The sequence below is a fragment of the Populus trichocarpa genome, chromosome 9 (genome assembly GCF_000002775.5).
Source record: "Populus trichocarpa isolate Nisqually-1 chromosome 9, P.trichocarpa_v4.1, whole genome shotgun sequence".
In the NCBI taxonomy this organism is placed as follows: domain Eukaryota; kingdom Viridiplantae; phylum Streptophyta; class Magnoliopsida; order Malpighiales; family Salicaceae; genus Populus; species Populus trichocarpa.
The window spans coordinates 7710933-7727063 of record NC_037293.2 but is presented as its reverse complement, the minus strand read 5'-3'; the positions used below and the strand labels follow the sequence as shown (position 1 = coordinate 7727063).

The following is a 16131-nucleotide window of genomic DNA, read 5'->3' as shown; positions in this document are numbered from 1 at the left end:
AGGAAAAAAAAAAAAAGTAAAGAGGGAGAGTTTACTTTAATCCCCGTGACCCTCTCACTCTAAAATTCTTTCTGTCAAAGCTCGATACAGGCTGTGTTTTCTTTCTCCTATTGGGCTTCTGGTAAATGAAGTTGCCTTTGCTCTCTACGTAATAGCTAATGCGATGATTTTTTATTTGATTTAATTTTTATTAAATAAAAAATTAAATAAAATTTTTTTAAAACAAAAACCAAAATTAGTTTAAATTAACCAGTTTTAGTTTTTTAGGACAAAAACCAATTTGGCTCGATTTTTCTAGTTTGACTCGGTTTTTTCTAGGTTTTTTAGTTTAGGTTCGATTTGGTTTTTTTGGTTTCATACTTATAAAATCAAAACCAAATTGGTTGGTTTTTTTAAAATTTTAATTAATTTAATTATTTTTTTTATTTATATTTTTTTAATTTAATTATTTTTTCAGTTTTTTTCTTCACTCACCGCAATTACAATGAGGCTTTGGCTTCGAACGATAGAAAATAATTTTTTTCCTGTTAAATCGAAAAAGAATCCGGAATCTGTTTATTTCTCGCTTTTTTGGAGTTTGGGTTGGGATCATCTGTGTCTGCTTTTTCCTGTACCATGGCTATTTCGTTGCGAGAGATGTTGACAAGTAATAAATAGGGGAGAATGATTATGATTTAATGAAAGTTATGGTGTGGCTGCATTTAGACGATGGGAATTAAATAGGGACTCAAAGAATATAATGTTTTTTTTGGTATGGAAGTTAAGATCCTGTTGACGATATTTGCGCAATCCCGATAACAAAGGAAGGAAATCTGGCTGTATATAACTGTATAATGATTGTATTTTAAAATATTTTTTATTTTAAAATATATTTTTAATTTTTTTTTTAATATCATTACATTAAAATAATTTAAAAAATAAAAAATAAAAAATTTTAATTTTTTTTTTAAAATATAGTTTTAACTGTATTCCTAAACATAATTTTAATAAACAAAACCTTTTTAAAAATGGATCGGATCAAACGTGAATTTAATAAAAAAAAATAAGCCGATTATACTTTAATGTTGTGAAAAAAATAAAACAAAAACACACTCTATTATATAGACAGAGAACTATTGCATGTATACTTTTTTATACGTGGAATTTACAAAACAATGATATTTAATTTTGTTTTTTTTTTTTATCATAATCAGTTTCGATTTATTTTACTTAATTAAAATTAAACTTACATCCATGAACTAATCTCGCATTCAAGGAATAGGAACCGGTCTCTAAGAGATTATGCTATTAAATTCACATACATAATGAATTAACAGATGAAATTCCAACTCAAGACTTCTCTCCCTTCTAAAGTTATACAGCAATTCTCACTTAGGTTCTCAAAGAAGTTTTTTTCTTAATTAGATTCCCAATCAGATCCTCTAATCCAAACCCATTAAAGTTGTTAAGAGCTTCCATCGAACATACCATAACAGGATGAAAGGACTCAATTGAGGAATTTTGATAGAACGAGGATCCAACTGAAAATTGTTTCTCTGGATCTAATTGGGGAAAAAAAGGAAAACGTTTCCGTTGCCGGGACTTGAACCCGGGTCTCTCGGGTGAGAGCCGAGTATCCTAACCAACTAGACTACAACGGATTAGTGGCGAATTATCCTCTGTTTTCAATTCATACAATTTATACTGTTCTATATCAAGCACTATGGATAATTGAAAACATCGTTTGAGCTTCTAAGGTACAAATACAGTATGTGACCTATTTAAGCTCCTCTGGTAGAGATAAAAGTTGAGGACAGCTTAAGATGGTCAAACTTCGCAGGGCAAAGAGGTGTAGCAAACCGTCAGGCAAAGAACCAAGACTCGGGCAATACATAATAGTTAAATGCTCAAGGGAAGTGAGGTGCTCCTAACTTGAAGATACAGAAGTCAAACTATTGCAGTTTTCGATGGATAAAGTCCGCAGCGAACTTAAACCTTGAAGCCGGCCCATTGTCTGCTAAAGAGGCCATGCTATAGCATTCACTAATCTCCAATGACTCTAAAGCATTGGGGTTCTGCAAACTTTGCGGCAGAGACATAAGCTCTTCACACCATCGAATTGTCAAGGATTTTAAAGCTGTGAGGCTCCCCAGCTCTGATGGAATCAAAATGAGTTTGGGGCAAGAGATGATCTCCAGAGATGTCAGAAACGTGTTTCCAGCAAGAAAACTTCCTGAGATAGAGTGAATTTCTGGGATTCTTTCTATAGCAAGGGTCAATAAGGAAGTGAAATTTGCAATTGACAACATTGCTTGGTTGCAATTCCGTAGCTCCAAATGTTGAAGAGACGGAAACCGTGGCATATTAATTAATATGGGACAGTTGTCAACAATCAGTTTCCTCAATTTAGAGAATGCATCTCCATCATTTGCAGTTGACCATTCTTTCAGGTTTGGAAAGCCTCTCAAGCTTAGTTCTTCAAGTGATGGAAATGGTCTGAGAATTTCCTCACCATAGAACTCCGGACCAAATCACTTCAAGCCATCCATTCCACAAAGAGAGAGTGTCTTAAGTAACGTAAGATTCCCAAGGGCGGGAAGACGCTCACATTTTCTACAGTTAGTCAAACTAATCACTGTCAAATTTGGAAGCATCCAATTTGGAAGTTGGTTCCAGGATAACCTTCTATAACTAGTTGTTTAACATTTTGATGAGGTTGCAGGGCTTCAAGAATGGACATCAGGTTGTCGTTACATTCTTCTCGATTATCTCTCTCTTCCCAATGCAGTCCCAACAACTCAAGGTTTCCTTATTCCTCAAACTAGCTGATGACGCTACATGTGCATTCCAAACATTCTGCAAGTGTTTAATTTTCAACTCACCGTGAAGATTTACATGTTCCAAATGCTGGATGCCGTTATAGTAGCCGTCTACAATAAACGTTGGCAATGTTTGAAGCTGAGGCAACTCTTCAATATTAAATGGAATTGATGTTAATGCTTCACACCCAGTTAGAATAAGATGTCTAAGATGAAACATTTGAGACAAATTTGGCAACCGCTCAAGATTACAGCAACCACGCATATTTAGAGTTTGCAAAGAATGCAGGCTACGTGGAAATTTGGTTCCAGGATAACCTTTTATAAGTACCTTTTTTAGATTTTGATGAGGTTGCAAGGCTTTGAGAATTCCTGCTGCCACATAAGCATCTTGTTCACACTGTTGTGCAGGGCTTGTGACACCACTCCTTCCTCGAGCACTAGTGTGTCCTCAGTGTGGTTCCAGTGTCTCCAGTTTTTTTTTCATGCACAAATTAGCTAATTGTGCTTCGAATACATTCGCATTCTGCAAGTGCTAATCTTCAAATCACCGCAGAGATCTAAATGTGCCAAGTGGCGGGTGCAGTTGTAATCCCTATGTACAAAATATTTTGGCAATGCCTGAAGTAGATGCAACTTTCTGATACTGAAAGGAATCAAGGGTAAACAGTCACGTCCAGTTAAAATAAGATGGCGAAGATCAGCCATTGTTGTCAAGTCAGGCAATTGTGCAAGACCAGTGCAGCCATACAGGTTCAAAGTTTGCAAATGACGAAGCCTCTCTACGCTTGGTGGAAAAACTCTGTTAAGTGTATTAAGACAGGTCAAGTTACTTAAAACACAGCAAGCTACCTATAGAGATTTATCCAGACTTGCTAAGCCACAACTGTTCAGATCTAGCACGCGCAAGTATTTGAAACTCGAAAACAGTTTGAAGGGAATGTCTTTCAAGCCCTCCACCCCTACCAATAAGAGTGTCCGCAGTTGTTCTGCCTCATACAATGCTTCTGGAACTGTAAATGATCCAACTTCACCTACGCTACATGAGTGGCAAGTTTGGACCAGGCCAAATGGTAGAAGATCATGCTCCACTATCATAAATTCTTCCCCTGAAACATATCGTGCAAGATCATGAATGATATCATGCATTTTGTAGCAATTCATGTTGCCATCATCATATTTTTCTGCATCTTGAAAGAAAACCATCCACAACAAATCCTTGAAGTACTCATTGCCAATATCTTCTGGTGGTTTGACCCCTCTTGTAGAAATCCCTCTGCCATCCATAGATGAATTAACTTCTCCTTGATTTCGTAAGCTTTTGGAAATATTGAGCAGAAAGCAAAGCAATGTTTGAGGTGTATTGGTAGATGATAATAACTTAGCATCAGGGAAGGTAAAATTCCACCATGGTTTACATTTAAACTCCAAAGTTCACTATTTTCCACTAATAACCACTCTCTATCCTCTCTTTCGAAGCGCGTCAAGCTTCCCAAAGTTTTTGCAGCTAGTGGCAGCCCTCCAAATTTTCTGGCAATCTGCTTTCCTATTGGCAAAAGATTTGGATCCTGCTCTTCTTCTCCTCTCCGAAAAGCCCGTTGCCTGAACAAAGCACAGCAATCATCTTCATCCAAACCCTTCAAATGGTAAGGGAAGATTGGGGAGTCCATCATCATAGCGACTTTTTTACTACGAGAAGTGATGATGAGTGTACTTCCAGCAAGACCCCCTCTCAACAAAGGCCTTAGCTTGCCCCACTCAATGTGATCCTTACTCCAAGCATCATCTAGCACAATGAGGTATCTCTTTCTATGCAACAAACCCCACAGCTTGGACTGAAGCGCATCCATCTCTTTTTTGCATATTTTCTTTGTAGCAGACTCTGTAACTGTCTTCGTGATCATCTTTGCATAAAAAATTTCAGACACGAACACCCAAATTTTAACATCGAAGTGCTGTGTTACCCTCTCATCATTATATGCCAATCGAGCACGACTTGTCTTGCCAATGCCCCCAATACTGGTTTTTGGAATAACTGTTGGATATCCTTCCTGGGTAGCTTCACAAGATAATAACTGTTGTACAATCTTCCTCTCTTCCATAAACTTCCATTCCAACGGTGAAAGAGCTAGTTTCTCTTGCATTATATTTGTTATTAATAACAATATCCTCTCTCAAATTCAAGCCAAGTCCCTCATATGCAGTCATTTCCAAAGCTTCAAGTGCCTTCCTATCCTTCTAAGCGTTGATTGAAATTGGAACAGGATACTGCCCGCCTTCCACAGTAAGATGCTCTAGTAGGTCCTCAGTTACATAAGCTGCATCCCTGAGCTTTGGCAACCAAATCTTCACAGCTTTTCGGGTCACTTGTTGCTCTTCTGCATCTTCAAGAATAACTTAAATCATTAACAAGGATTGCTTCATCCTTTTTTAAGGTTGTCCTCGAATCCCCAAATACCACCAAGCACTTCTATGAAAGGAGAAGCTATCTGTCAAAGATCACTTGCAGGTTTGGGGACAAAACTTGGTCTGCCATTTCTTGCTGAGGGATCACAAAAGTGTTGTTACGAAGAAAATTGCATGGAAAAGAAAGTCAACTCTTTGCGTCTTTGATCAATTGATGAACCCTTCTACAAGTTCCATGCCGTTTATTGAAGGTCTTCGCATCAGAACCCTCTTTCTTCTTTTTTTTTCTTTTTCAAGAGGCCATCACTACACAGACCTCTTAACTTCAAGTCAAAAGTAATTTTTACTTTTCAAGGCAACTTCGTTTGACAGCATTTATGAAATATAATAGAAAAAGGGAAAATCACTGCAACGCCGAACACTCCGCTTATAAATTTATCAGAAATTACACTTTACGATCTCAATCTTATTAAAAAAATTGAAAAAACAAAAATATATTTGAATATCAATAACCACCACCATTGTACCCTTATAATTGCACATTTCTCGCCCTCCCGTCCTTCAACAACTCCTCTTTTTAGCATTTTATCAAACAATGCAAATGTAAGGCATACGAGCAATTTCCTAAACTAGGCACTGCAGTTGTTACAAGTGGTATCAGCATTCAACTCTTTCTCCACCATATACCCAATCCAACTTGGGCAACTTGCCCCAGCCACCCACATCTTCACCACCAACCACAACCTCCACGCAGCCAAGAGCACCACCAACAGCCCTAATCTATTATGAATAGATCTGCATCAGTAGCAGTTGGCGCCACCACCGTACGAGGACTAACTTGACTGTAGAAAAATATTGTTTCAGTTTGATTTGGATATAATAGGGAATTATCTTGAGAAATGGGTATCTAGTTTACAAAATGTTCCACAGTATCCAGAACTCTTTGGTGATTGTTTTCGCTAAATGGTAATAGCTCAAATACTGAGGCCATATATCCTAGATATGATCAAAATCCCAGAGCATTACAATCTGTTTCATTGAGGCCCCAAATTAACGAAAAAACTTCAGAGGTAGAAATACAAGAAATCAATATGTTTATATATCTAAACAAAGTACATTTTTCATCGGTAATCAGTTTATCAATGTCAACAATATACATGGTGTGGTTTACAGGAATTGAAACCTTGTGATGGAGTCTGAGAATTATATTAAAACAGCCAATCCAGCTACCCTTTTGACTAAGTTTAGATTGTTCTGTCTCTGACGTTAGTCTCAGCAACAAAAACAATTGAGAAGAGCTATAATGAGGCCCACAAGAACAAATAAAATACTCTTTAGGAGTGAAAAATCTCTGACAGTTTTAAGGATCCTCAGTAGTTGCCATGCAAGGTGCTGATGGATCTAACACGTTTTTCTCCACCATGGCATCATCAGTTCTAACTGGAAAGCCATTTTCTCCATCTAGCTCACAGTATAAAACACCCTTTCCCTGCAAATCCTCTGGTTCTTGGAGCTCACTGTCATGTGCTGCTTGATCTGCTTCCCCTTGAAACCTCAAGACATGACTTTCATCTGTCTGATTTATACTTAACGATTTGGATCCAGATGAGGTTGATGGAATAGGTGCTTGGGCACCGATTGAGTCACTAACTCTTACCTTTAGAGTATCAAGAGTTAGTTCGGTGTTGGTTCCATGAAGTGCATCAAGGAAATGGTACTCAAAAGCAATTCCAACGAGAGTAATGCATGTAAGATGAAATGCAACTCAATAACTAAAGAATAACTTCTAAGAAATATTCAAGCATGGGATTTATACATAAAATATGGCACAAACTTTGAATATTCAGAAAATAGAAAGATCTCCAATGGAATAGAAAGATCAGGTGCACAGGAAGTCAGGGAAAGAGAGACAAAGCATGTGGACCGAAACAAAGAGTGAGCTGTCACAATGTTTTGGTTAGATTAAAGGCCACTAGTTGGAAATAAACAGATTGCAATGCAGTTTTAAGAAAAATCCGTTACTGTATTGTACAGAAAATCTCATACCCTGCCATTCTTGTGACCAGCAAGTCAAATTGTAAGGTTTCCTAGCCTGTATGTATTTACCTGAAATGGTTTCGTGATATCAAATTCTCGAGCATCATTTTTGCTGAGTGCTTCTTGAGCTTGTAACTCCATGGATTCTCGAACAAGTTGGCTCAAGAAGTTCACATCATCAGACATGACGCCAAAGTCTTTCAAAAGCTTAGAGCCAAGTTGTAAGCTCATCTGATCAATATATGGTATATATAGTTAGGGTGATTGGTGACAGTTATTGAAACCCCTTCGGAAGTGAAAACCACCAAAAGGGAACTGATTTATTCTTACCTCCGCATTTTCCAATATAGCATCTGTTGCGCCTGCTTTCTTTAGCTCTAAAAGATGGGTGAGATCTTGAGCTCTGGCATAAATTGGTATCTGCCAAGTATGCACCAAAAATAGCAATTCAGCCAAGAAAAGGAACATATCATTAGAAAAGTGGGTAAAAATGAAAAGAAAATATGGATGAAACAAATAGAGTGGAATCAAGAAATAAATTGAGGTTCCCTTTGATATGACTTTTGCAAATTGATTTAAGATGTTTTTCTACTTTTGACTCGAAGAAAAGTCAAAGATGTTTGATAAGAAATAACTTTTGACTTAAATCAAATAAGTTGTTACAAAATTGAGTCAAAATTTTATTTTGCTTATACCACCTCCTTTCATTAAAAAAGTTGCTTTGAGTCAATTTTTGTCAAACATACTAACTTAACTCATAGTTGAATTATGACTCAAAATCAAAAGTCATTTTCCACAAAGTCATGCCAAACGAACCTTAGTGCCTCCTAGCTCCATTGAGGATAAATTGGGCAATGTGGTTGAAAATATTTTTGGCACGGAGAAATCTTGTGCAAATAACAAAATTAAGACGTCATATTTCTAAACAAGGAAAAAAGGACCCAAAAAAAATATTAAAGCTTCATCCGCTTCTTACAGAATTAGCAGCCTGTGATGGCAGTAAAGAGGGAAGGATTATGATAACTCATATTAGACTATATTCATTTTCCCTTTGTTTTCTTCTCCATTCATTTTTATAAGGTAGCAATATCATTTTGACTTATTGCACTTGATGCACACGCTCAGAGTGAGAGCACTACCACAGGGAATGCAAGCCGAAGCCTTTGAACAGCCTCAGTTGTCCTCCTCCTCCCTGTAAACATGATCATGAAAGCCTTCGGGGAAGAGATACTAGCAGATTGCAATACCGCTGGAAGTGAACCATCCCCATAAAGGATTGGAAAACCAAGTTTCCTGGATGCCTGTGAATATGATGGTGAAAAATTAAAAGACCGAGCATTATAACCTAGCACAAACTATTAGCAAGAGAAGAATGGCTTGAGAAGTTGCAAAGGTTTAATGCCAAAAAAGTCTGCAGATGATCAGGCATTAGCAGATAAAAAGTTTCTATCCTCTCTACAATCACAGTTTAAGAGATGCTTTCATTTTCTCACTATTAGAAATGGAAAACTCAACAATACTACCAAACAGTTCTCCACGCAGTGTACCTTTTTCAAAGACAGATCTAATTGTAATCAGACTCATGTTTTAGTTCTCAACAATTATGTACCTGGAAATCTGTAAGGGTCATGGTATATGTAAGCAACAGCAATTTACTTGATTGTGTAAGTTAATATAATTCTTGAAAGCTCAAAGATTTTGAACTTAATTCATAACCACGTTTGTGGAAACAAAGTTACGCAGAACAGTTTATGTAAATTTTTGGAGAATTAACTTTGGATTGTAGAAGCAAATTATTTGAATCAAACTCAAAAATTCCTGACCTTGACAACAGAAACATTCAAATCAAAAGCTACATAAGGCCACCCTACAAAGCCGCCATCTATCCCAGAAGCCAAAGGGGCGGACAAGAAATTGGCCAATACCTGCATGTACAAAAATGGCAACATTAGGGCAGTTTCAGCGCAGTCAAAATGTTACGTCTCTTCGAAACCAAAAAAAAAAAACTGCTGTTTTTCTTCTAAATAACTAAAGTACCTGACCCATTTGTCCGAATCCAACAATCACAATAGGTTCTCTAACATTGAAGTTCACCTCAGCAGCTTTCTAGCATATTCAGATTTAACTTTAGGCACATTAGCAGAAGTAACAAAAAATCAATAAATTAATCAATACAATGTAACAATATGCATTGAAGCTAAAATAGTTCAGGTGATTTTAAAAATTCTGGAGCATCTAAGCATATAGTTGGTAAATTCACATCTGATGTGTACTAGCAAATATTCAAAACATGAGAACTTAGCACAACCATACTCATAATAGACTGAACTTACATCTTCTGTGTCAAACTTGTCTTCAATGAACTCAGCAGCTCTTCTTCCAACTTCATTAAGCAATGGGGTTAATGCCATTGACAACACAACGACAATTATGAGCAGCTTGTTAAGCTCAAGTGGTAGCACTCCCAGACTGCTTACAAGAAGATACAAATTTTAAAGAAGAAAGTAATCCAGAATGCTATCATAGCATGGTAGCACATTGATAAAATATTGACTGACCTGTTAGCTAGAGAGAATACAACAAATGCAAATTCACCTCCTTGAGATAGAAGCAATCCAATCCTTACACTTTCTTGCAAGGTGAGTCCAACACGAGGACCTATTGCTGTTATAATCATTGTCTTGATGGCGATTAAACCTGCCAAGAGAGAGAGTATATTTGGCCATTCTCGAAAAAGGAGCTGCACAAGAAGATAAATCGACTTGTCAGAGAGGAAATGTAAGAAACAATCAGTGAACAGAATGTTCTGGCACTAACGATGAATTAAGATATCATGCCCATAAGAAGAACAGCATGTCATACAGTTGTCTGTATTCAATGCTTCAAACATCCTGCATAACAGAACTGCTTATGAAATTAGTAGGTGAGAAAAAATTGAACCTGCGTGTCAATTGAAGTCCCTGTAGTCACAAAAAATAACCCAAGAAGTAAGCCTCTAAATGGCCTTATGTCAGCTTCAATCTGTGTTCGGAAATTTGTTTCTGCCAGCAATGCCCCCGCTAAAAATGCTCCCAGCTGCATGATCAAATCAAAGTCAATCAAACTGCATGGACTCAAAAACTCAATATCAACCATTTTCTATCACCAATAAGAAAGGTTTAAACCGTGTCACTAAAGCCCAACTTCTGAGTTAGAAGAGAAGTCCCAGCAACTGTTAGCAGGCAGAGAGCAACAAATGCTTCCGAACTCCTTGCTTCTGCAACAACCTGAATAACTTAGTTTAGTGTCGGCAACAACATTTTATGTATCCTTATGTATGTCTGGATCTAATATATAAAATGAGTAGGGCACATACCTCAAACACTCGCCTTAGAAGGTATTTCCCCCCAAGAGAAAGCAACCCAAGACCACCTAAAGCCTTTAAACTTTCTTGGGCAAGCATTGGCCAAATACTTTCCTCCACCAGATTCTGCAAAATATATATATATATATATATATATATATATATATATCACAGATGAAGGAACACAAGGTCAATGAATAACTTGAAGCATCTGGATTATATCTCAGGAATTATCACTGATTAAACATAAATGAGAAAGGAAAATTGAAATCAAGATGTTTTTCTGGAAACATAAAGATTCTGAGCAATTGTCCCCACAATGAAAAGTTAAGTTAATTATTAGCAGATCTCAACCAGATCATAAGAAATTAAAAAGCATTATTTTCACTGAACTCTATGTTCTAGACAGTCTTGGTCTTTGGCTAATCTGCTCTGCATTATCCTGTCCAAACAAATAAAGCTAGCGAAACAGAAACCTTTTGAGTTTGGAGCAGGTATCTTGAAAGTGGGATTACAAGCATACCATTAAATTAATTTACGCAGCCTAAATTATTATTACTGGTAACAAAAAATGAAATTTATTTAGAGTTCTTCAGGACAGAAAAAAGCAAGTCTAGACATACCTGGCTCTCTAGCACAGGAAGTATGACCAAGAGAGGAACAACTGCTATGTCCTGTAAATAGAGAGTAATGAGGTTCCAACTTCCAACATCATTTTAATATCAAAATTTTAGTCTCTACTTGCATGAAAATCTTGGCAAGACACGTGTACATAATCAATTCAAAACATAATAGAAATTTCAAGTATACATGCAGACAAGACCAGGTGTGAGTAATTAAAGTACCTGTAAAAGAAGTATTCCCAAAGTTGCAGAGCCAAATCTTGTAGGAAGCTCACCCTTTTCTGCAAGAAGCTATTTATACATCTGATAAGCTCAAGGATGAGATCCAATATATCTTATTTAATATAAATATTATGTATGTTGATATGATTGAAAAACAACCAAATCAAGTGGAAATCTTCTATTTTGATTTTTCTTCATAACTTTTCTTAGAAAAGGACTTTTGAGGACCTAGACATAATTCAAAGAAACCATGGGATACTTTACTTCAAAGAACATATCAGGGAGATGTGGAATCCATAGAACCAATATACTTATTACTGAATGGTCCTGCTAATCTTCTTCACCATCAGACTTAAACACTCCTATCTCCATCCATATATCCAGTTACAGGTTCTAAAGGAACCCAGGTGACCAAGTAACAAACTCCTCTTTTGAAAGCTTTGCAAGATGAGGAATTCCCTTCTCCTCTATCTCTCTTCACTCTTTTTTTCTTAAGCATTCTTCTCTCATTCTTCTTCTAAGCTTCTTAAATTTTATTCACTTTTCCAGTCTGATTTGCGTGTTTAGGAAAACCATGACAATCAAATCAACTCCTTTCATATTTTCTATTCTCAAACTTTAATCACCTTTTGAACCTATCAAGAGCCATCCTATAGCTCTTGTTTGAAATCTTTGAATCATCTATAATGTCCTGCAAAGACTTGCAAACATTCCCATTTCCTTCTCTTCTTTTTCTTCGTCAATTTGTTATCAGTTGTTCTGTAGTGTGATCATTCCAAAATTCGTTAATCCATGTTGTTAATAATTTTTCAAAACCAGAACCCTGCATCACATAACTCTAATTCTCTTTCAATGAAAAGCCTTCATGCTGGAAACCCTATAACAGCCCGAAATATAGAACATAAGTAGACCATCATTTTGGGTTGGATATGAATAATTTCAGGATTTAAAGTTATCCTAAATTCCACTATTAGAAATAGAAATGACTATACAGATGATCTGCGACTCATTGTTAGATTTTACAACTTGAGTACCTGCAGAACAAAAGCTGAAGAAGAGAGAGAGAGAGCAGCACCAATAACAACAGCCTCGTCAATGCTTCTGATGTTCACCTGGAATTCATCCAAACCAATACCAAAAAAACAAAAATTATCAACTTCAGTCACAAGGCTTTCAATAAACAACAACAGAGGAAACACACCAAACCAAAGAACTGCTAGATTTTAGCTTTGGGCTTGCTTAAAGAATTGCTTGGTGATCATATGCAACGTGGATTGAGAATACGTAGATAAGAGCACTCACCAAATCAGGTCTGGAATGAAAAAGGAACTCCAAAATTTTCGTTCCAATAGCACCATTTGGTGGGAGTTCAAATGCTGTGAAAGCAAGAGTTGATAACACAACCTTCAAGGCAATAAATTCAAAGGTTCACCCAGCAGTTATAATGTAATTGTCACATTTTCATTCCTCAAAAGTGTATATAGTTATAGAGCGCAATGCAAAGTAAACAATAGTTGGAAAAAAAGCAATTAAACTAAACTTGTAAAATGCCATAAAGAAAATATTGCTGAGATTAATTCTAGAGGAGCTAAGTCAAGGGTTATTTGACACCTAGACAAGAAATTCAGAAGACAACTGTCTGGCACAATAAAGCATTCCTATGGTTTCTTCAGATTTTATGTGGACACACGAATTCATTTTTCATGAAATTTATAAACTTAATCTTCAAAGAAAGAGCAAACACCGCCAAAAAGAACCAGCTATTTTAAAATGAACATAAAGCATCATGCATTAAGATGAATGATACAGTATTCTAAAGGGAAATTTCTAATTGTAATGTTAAAGCATACAAAAACATATTCAGAAAGTGGTTTGAGCCTGATATCTATTTTCAAATTCAGGACAGTTCAAGTTTTATCCTGGCTAAATAAGACTCCAGAACCCCAACTGAGAAACCCAATGTCTTTTGACCCCCCCAGAAGCTCAGAGCCTTGCAATGCATTTTTGCCAGAAGTGAAAAGGACTTGGTTCCATTTTCACACATAGTCTGAGCGTCATGTAAATGTACCACCCCTTTTTTCCACAATTATCCTGGTTCTAACTGAAACCTTTACATGTGTATTTGCCTCCGGAACATTGAAAACATAAACTTCAGATGATTGAATAAAGAAACACATACCAGTATGGAAAAAAAACATAAAGCATTGCATATTGAAAAGTTCTTAGAAATCTTGTCAAATACAATTTTCCAACAAGTTAAAATCATGTATATCTACTTAATACATAAGTTAACCTAGCTATCAAATTTACTTTCCATAATTGTGCAAGGAACAATGACAATTTGGCTTACAGATTTGAATGTTATACCTGAGTCAATCCCATGCCAAAGGCATATTTTGCAAGTGCCTTTAGACGTGCAAGTGAAAGCTCTAAACCCATCTCAAACAGCTGAAAAAAGGAACATGTATTCCAAATGGAACAAGTATCATCTATACAGTATATAATAATGCATAAAATTAACATAGAAGATGCTTAATAATGAGCTCTTGTCCGAACAACTATGATAAAGCATTTACAATGAGAACTAAACAATATTATATGTATGCATTTGTTTCTTCCTTCAAAAAGCTAAAAAGGAATAAGCTATTTTTAATTATTGAAGTCATCTAAAATCCCCTAAAAAGACCAGAAAGCCCATAGAGTATATGAGGTTTTGGCAAATACACAATGCCAGTTTCGGTGATTGATAGTAACTGTGCTTAACTTCATTGTTAATCCCCCCCAACCCCCATTACTATCCACATGTATAGTGGAGCAAATAACGAAAACAATGTTACAGATAATAGAGCACCATGATTAAAAGCTCCAAATAGAATAACAGCAGCAGAAATAGCAGTGCATATGAAGGAGAAAAATAGCAGCAACATAGTACATTAAGCTAACTAAATGACGGATCTTACCAAGAAAAGTATCCCCCATTCAGACAGTACTTTAACATCTGTAAGATTTCGAATGAATCCAAACTGATTGAGTACAATCCCAGCAAAGAAGAAACCGAGTATCTGAAACAGCCAGCAACCCCCATTATCATGCAGGATTTAAGCAGAAGAAAACAAAAAACCTTCAAGCATGCTGCATTATTATCTATATGCATGCTTCTACGCGTTAGGCAACCATCAACACTTCCAAGTAACACAAGCATTAATCTTATGGACAATACAGGTTCCGTCGCCCTTTCTATATACATCCAAAGCATTTAGATGCAATAATAGTTGAATGGTACATCAAATGGAAAAGAAAGTAATTAGAACTGTAGCTAATATTAAATCTTACAGGACTAGCTCTAATTGTCTTGAACACAGGAACAACCACGACAGTCACACCTAAGAATGTCAAAGTATCCAATCCTAAATCATTGATAACGTCTATGGCACTACCAACATCAACAGCTGCACATAGTCGAGATCTTTCCCAACGGCCCAATCTCTGTCTGGACATGTACATTCCTCTTGAACCACACAATCTGGAAGTTAACAAAGATTTGCCTTCAAATATATTTCCCGAAACAAAGGAGAATTGACTAGTCCAGTAATTTAAGCCACATGATGGCATGCGCGTTGGCTGCTTTGTGAAAAATCTAGCATTAAAAGAATGTACATGAAAATGTGATATATGACGAGAGCATGCCCTGATTGGGCTTGATTTGTTTCTAATATTGTGCCCCTGCAAATCAGCAAACAAATGAAATGGATTACAATCAGAAGAACTATCTTACTTCAAATACTACAAAATATTGAATAAATGCACAATATATACTATATTGTAACCAGTTTAAAAACTTTCAACATAGAACCAAGTTAGAATGTGGAGTTCCCACCGCAACCAAAAAGTGGCTCTCACAACTTAGTGGTATAAACAAAGAGAAATCGATTAGAAACAAGAATGTAACTCCAAAATGTGGGCTAAAATCAGAAATTATTAAGAGGGTAAAACCAAATTAATAACAATAAACTTGAAACGAATAGGCACTAACCCGATTATGCAAAACATGGATAAAAAGATCGAAATGAACAAGCTGATGGAGTCCTAGTGTTAGAAAATGAAGTAGCAAAGTTCTCAAGCATAACAATTACTAAACGTAACAACCTTAATAAAGAACAGGAATCAGAAAGATGGGAAACTGCTTAAAAAGGAGGGGGAGGGAGGATTGAAAAGATTGTTACCTTGGGACTGTGACAACAAGTGATTGACTCCAGCATATTAGTAATAAGAATCACGGGTTAATTAAGAACACAACGCTGGAGAAGATCAGCTAGCTAAAGAACTGAAATGCATTTGTTTGTTAGTTCCAGTTATCTAGTAATCTTGTGTTTGTGTTTATAATTACAGGCAGGGGCTAAAAGGAGAGGCCATAAGTGGCCACACGTTTATTAATCAAATCCCACTGATTTTGGAACTTGGAGAAATGAAAAGGAGAGAATTTGGAGAGTGAAATTTGTTTGTGGTAAGAGGAAATGGAACGTAAAGTCGAGTGGCCAAGAAGAACTTCTGGTTTGTCATCTTGTCAAGTGGATTTTTTTTAACTGAAAATTAAATTTTTTGTCCATGTGGCGGATTGGCAGATTGCTAATGCTGACTGTGATTATCTGCGCCGGAAACTTATTTTTATTTTATTTATTTATTGCCAAAATTAGAAGAAATT

General features: G+C 36.3%; 2 protein-coding genes and 1 non-coding gene across 3 annotated transcripts; all 3 read right to left on the bottom strand.

Annotated features, from left to right (window-relative positions):
* Positions 1 to 1567: 1567 nt before the first annotated feature.
* Positions 1568 to 1640, bottom strand: TRNAE-CUC (transfer RNA glutamic acid (anticodon CUC)). The gene has a single exon. It is a non-coding gene; the product is annotated as a tRNA-Glu (tRNA).
* A 291-nt stretch (positions 1641 to 1931) lies between these two features.
* On the bottom strand, positions 1932 to 4942 carry LOC7469674 (disease resistance protein RGA2). The gene is made up of 5 exons (XM_024608773.2): positions 4254 to 4942; positions 3727 to 4116; positions 3316 to 3600; positions 2862 to 3004; positions 1932 to 2242 (listed from the first exon to the last, which is right to left on the bottom strand). Exons 1-5 carry the CDS (start codon positions 4940 to 4942, stop codon positions 1932 to 1934), a joined length of 1818 nt encoding a protein of 605 aa, XP_024464541.1.
* Positions 4943 to 6281: 1339 nt separating this feature from the next.
* On the bottom strand, positions 6282 to 15978 carry LOC7469675 (K(+) efflux antiporter 3, chloroplastic). The gene is made up of 19 exons (XM_006379085.3): positions 15653 to 15978; positions 14763 to 15152; positions 14390 to 14491; positions 13797 to 13877; positions 12732 to 12833; positions 12464 to 12541; positions 11430 to 11498; positions 11208 to 11258; positions 10597 to 10710; positions 10406 to 10507; positions 10182 to 10316; positions 9800 to 9981; positions 9575 to 9710; positions 9279 to 9347; positions 9065 to 9166; positions 8381 to 8542; positions 7572 to 7661; positions 7311 to 7472; positions 6282 to 6861 (listed from the first exon to the last, which is right to left on the bottom strand). The coding sequence occupies exons 1-19, from the start codon at positions 15686 to 15688 to the stop codon at positions 6565 to 6567; spliced, it is 2460 nt and encodes an 819-aa protein (XP_006379147.3). The 5' UTR covers positions 15689 to 15978; the 3' UTR covers positions 6282 to 6564.
* Positions 15979 to 16131: the final 153 nt, after the last annotated feature.

What these genes read in the sequence shown, in the direction of transcription:
- LOC7469674 (XM_024608773.2), bottom strand. Translation starts at nt 4,942, where the DNA reads ATGCAAGAGAAACTAGCTCTTTCACCGTTGGAATGGAAGTTTATGGAA. An exon ending in AAAGACATTCCCTTCAAACT is followed by an intron (nt 3,601 to 3,726) that starts GTTTTCGAGTTT and finishes TACACTTAACAG; the next exon opens with AGTTTTTCCACCAAGCGTAG. An exon ending in AGCACTTGCAGAATGCGAAT is followed by an intron (nt 3,005 to 3,315) that starts GTATTCGAAGCA and finishes GTTTCATCTTAG; the next exon opens with ACATCTTATTCTAACTGGGT.
- LOC7469675 (XM_006379085.3), bottom strand. Translation starts at nt 15,688, where the DNA reads ATGCTGGAGTCAATCACTTGTTGTCACAGTCCCAAG. An exon ending in TTCCTGTGCTAGAGAGCCAG is followed by an intron (nt 10,711 to 11,207) that starts GTATGTCTAGAC and finishes TATATTTTGCAG; the next exon opens with AATCTGGTGGAGGAAAGTAT. An exon ending in TGAATGTTTCTGTTGTCAAG is followed by an intron (nt 8,543 to 9,064) that starts GTCAGGAATTTT and finishes TCATATTCACAG; the next exon opens with GCATCCAGGAAACTTGGTTT.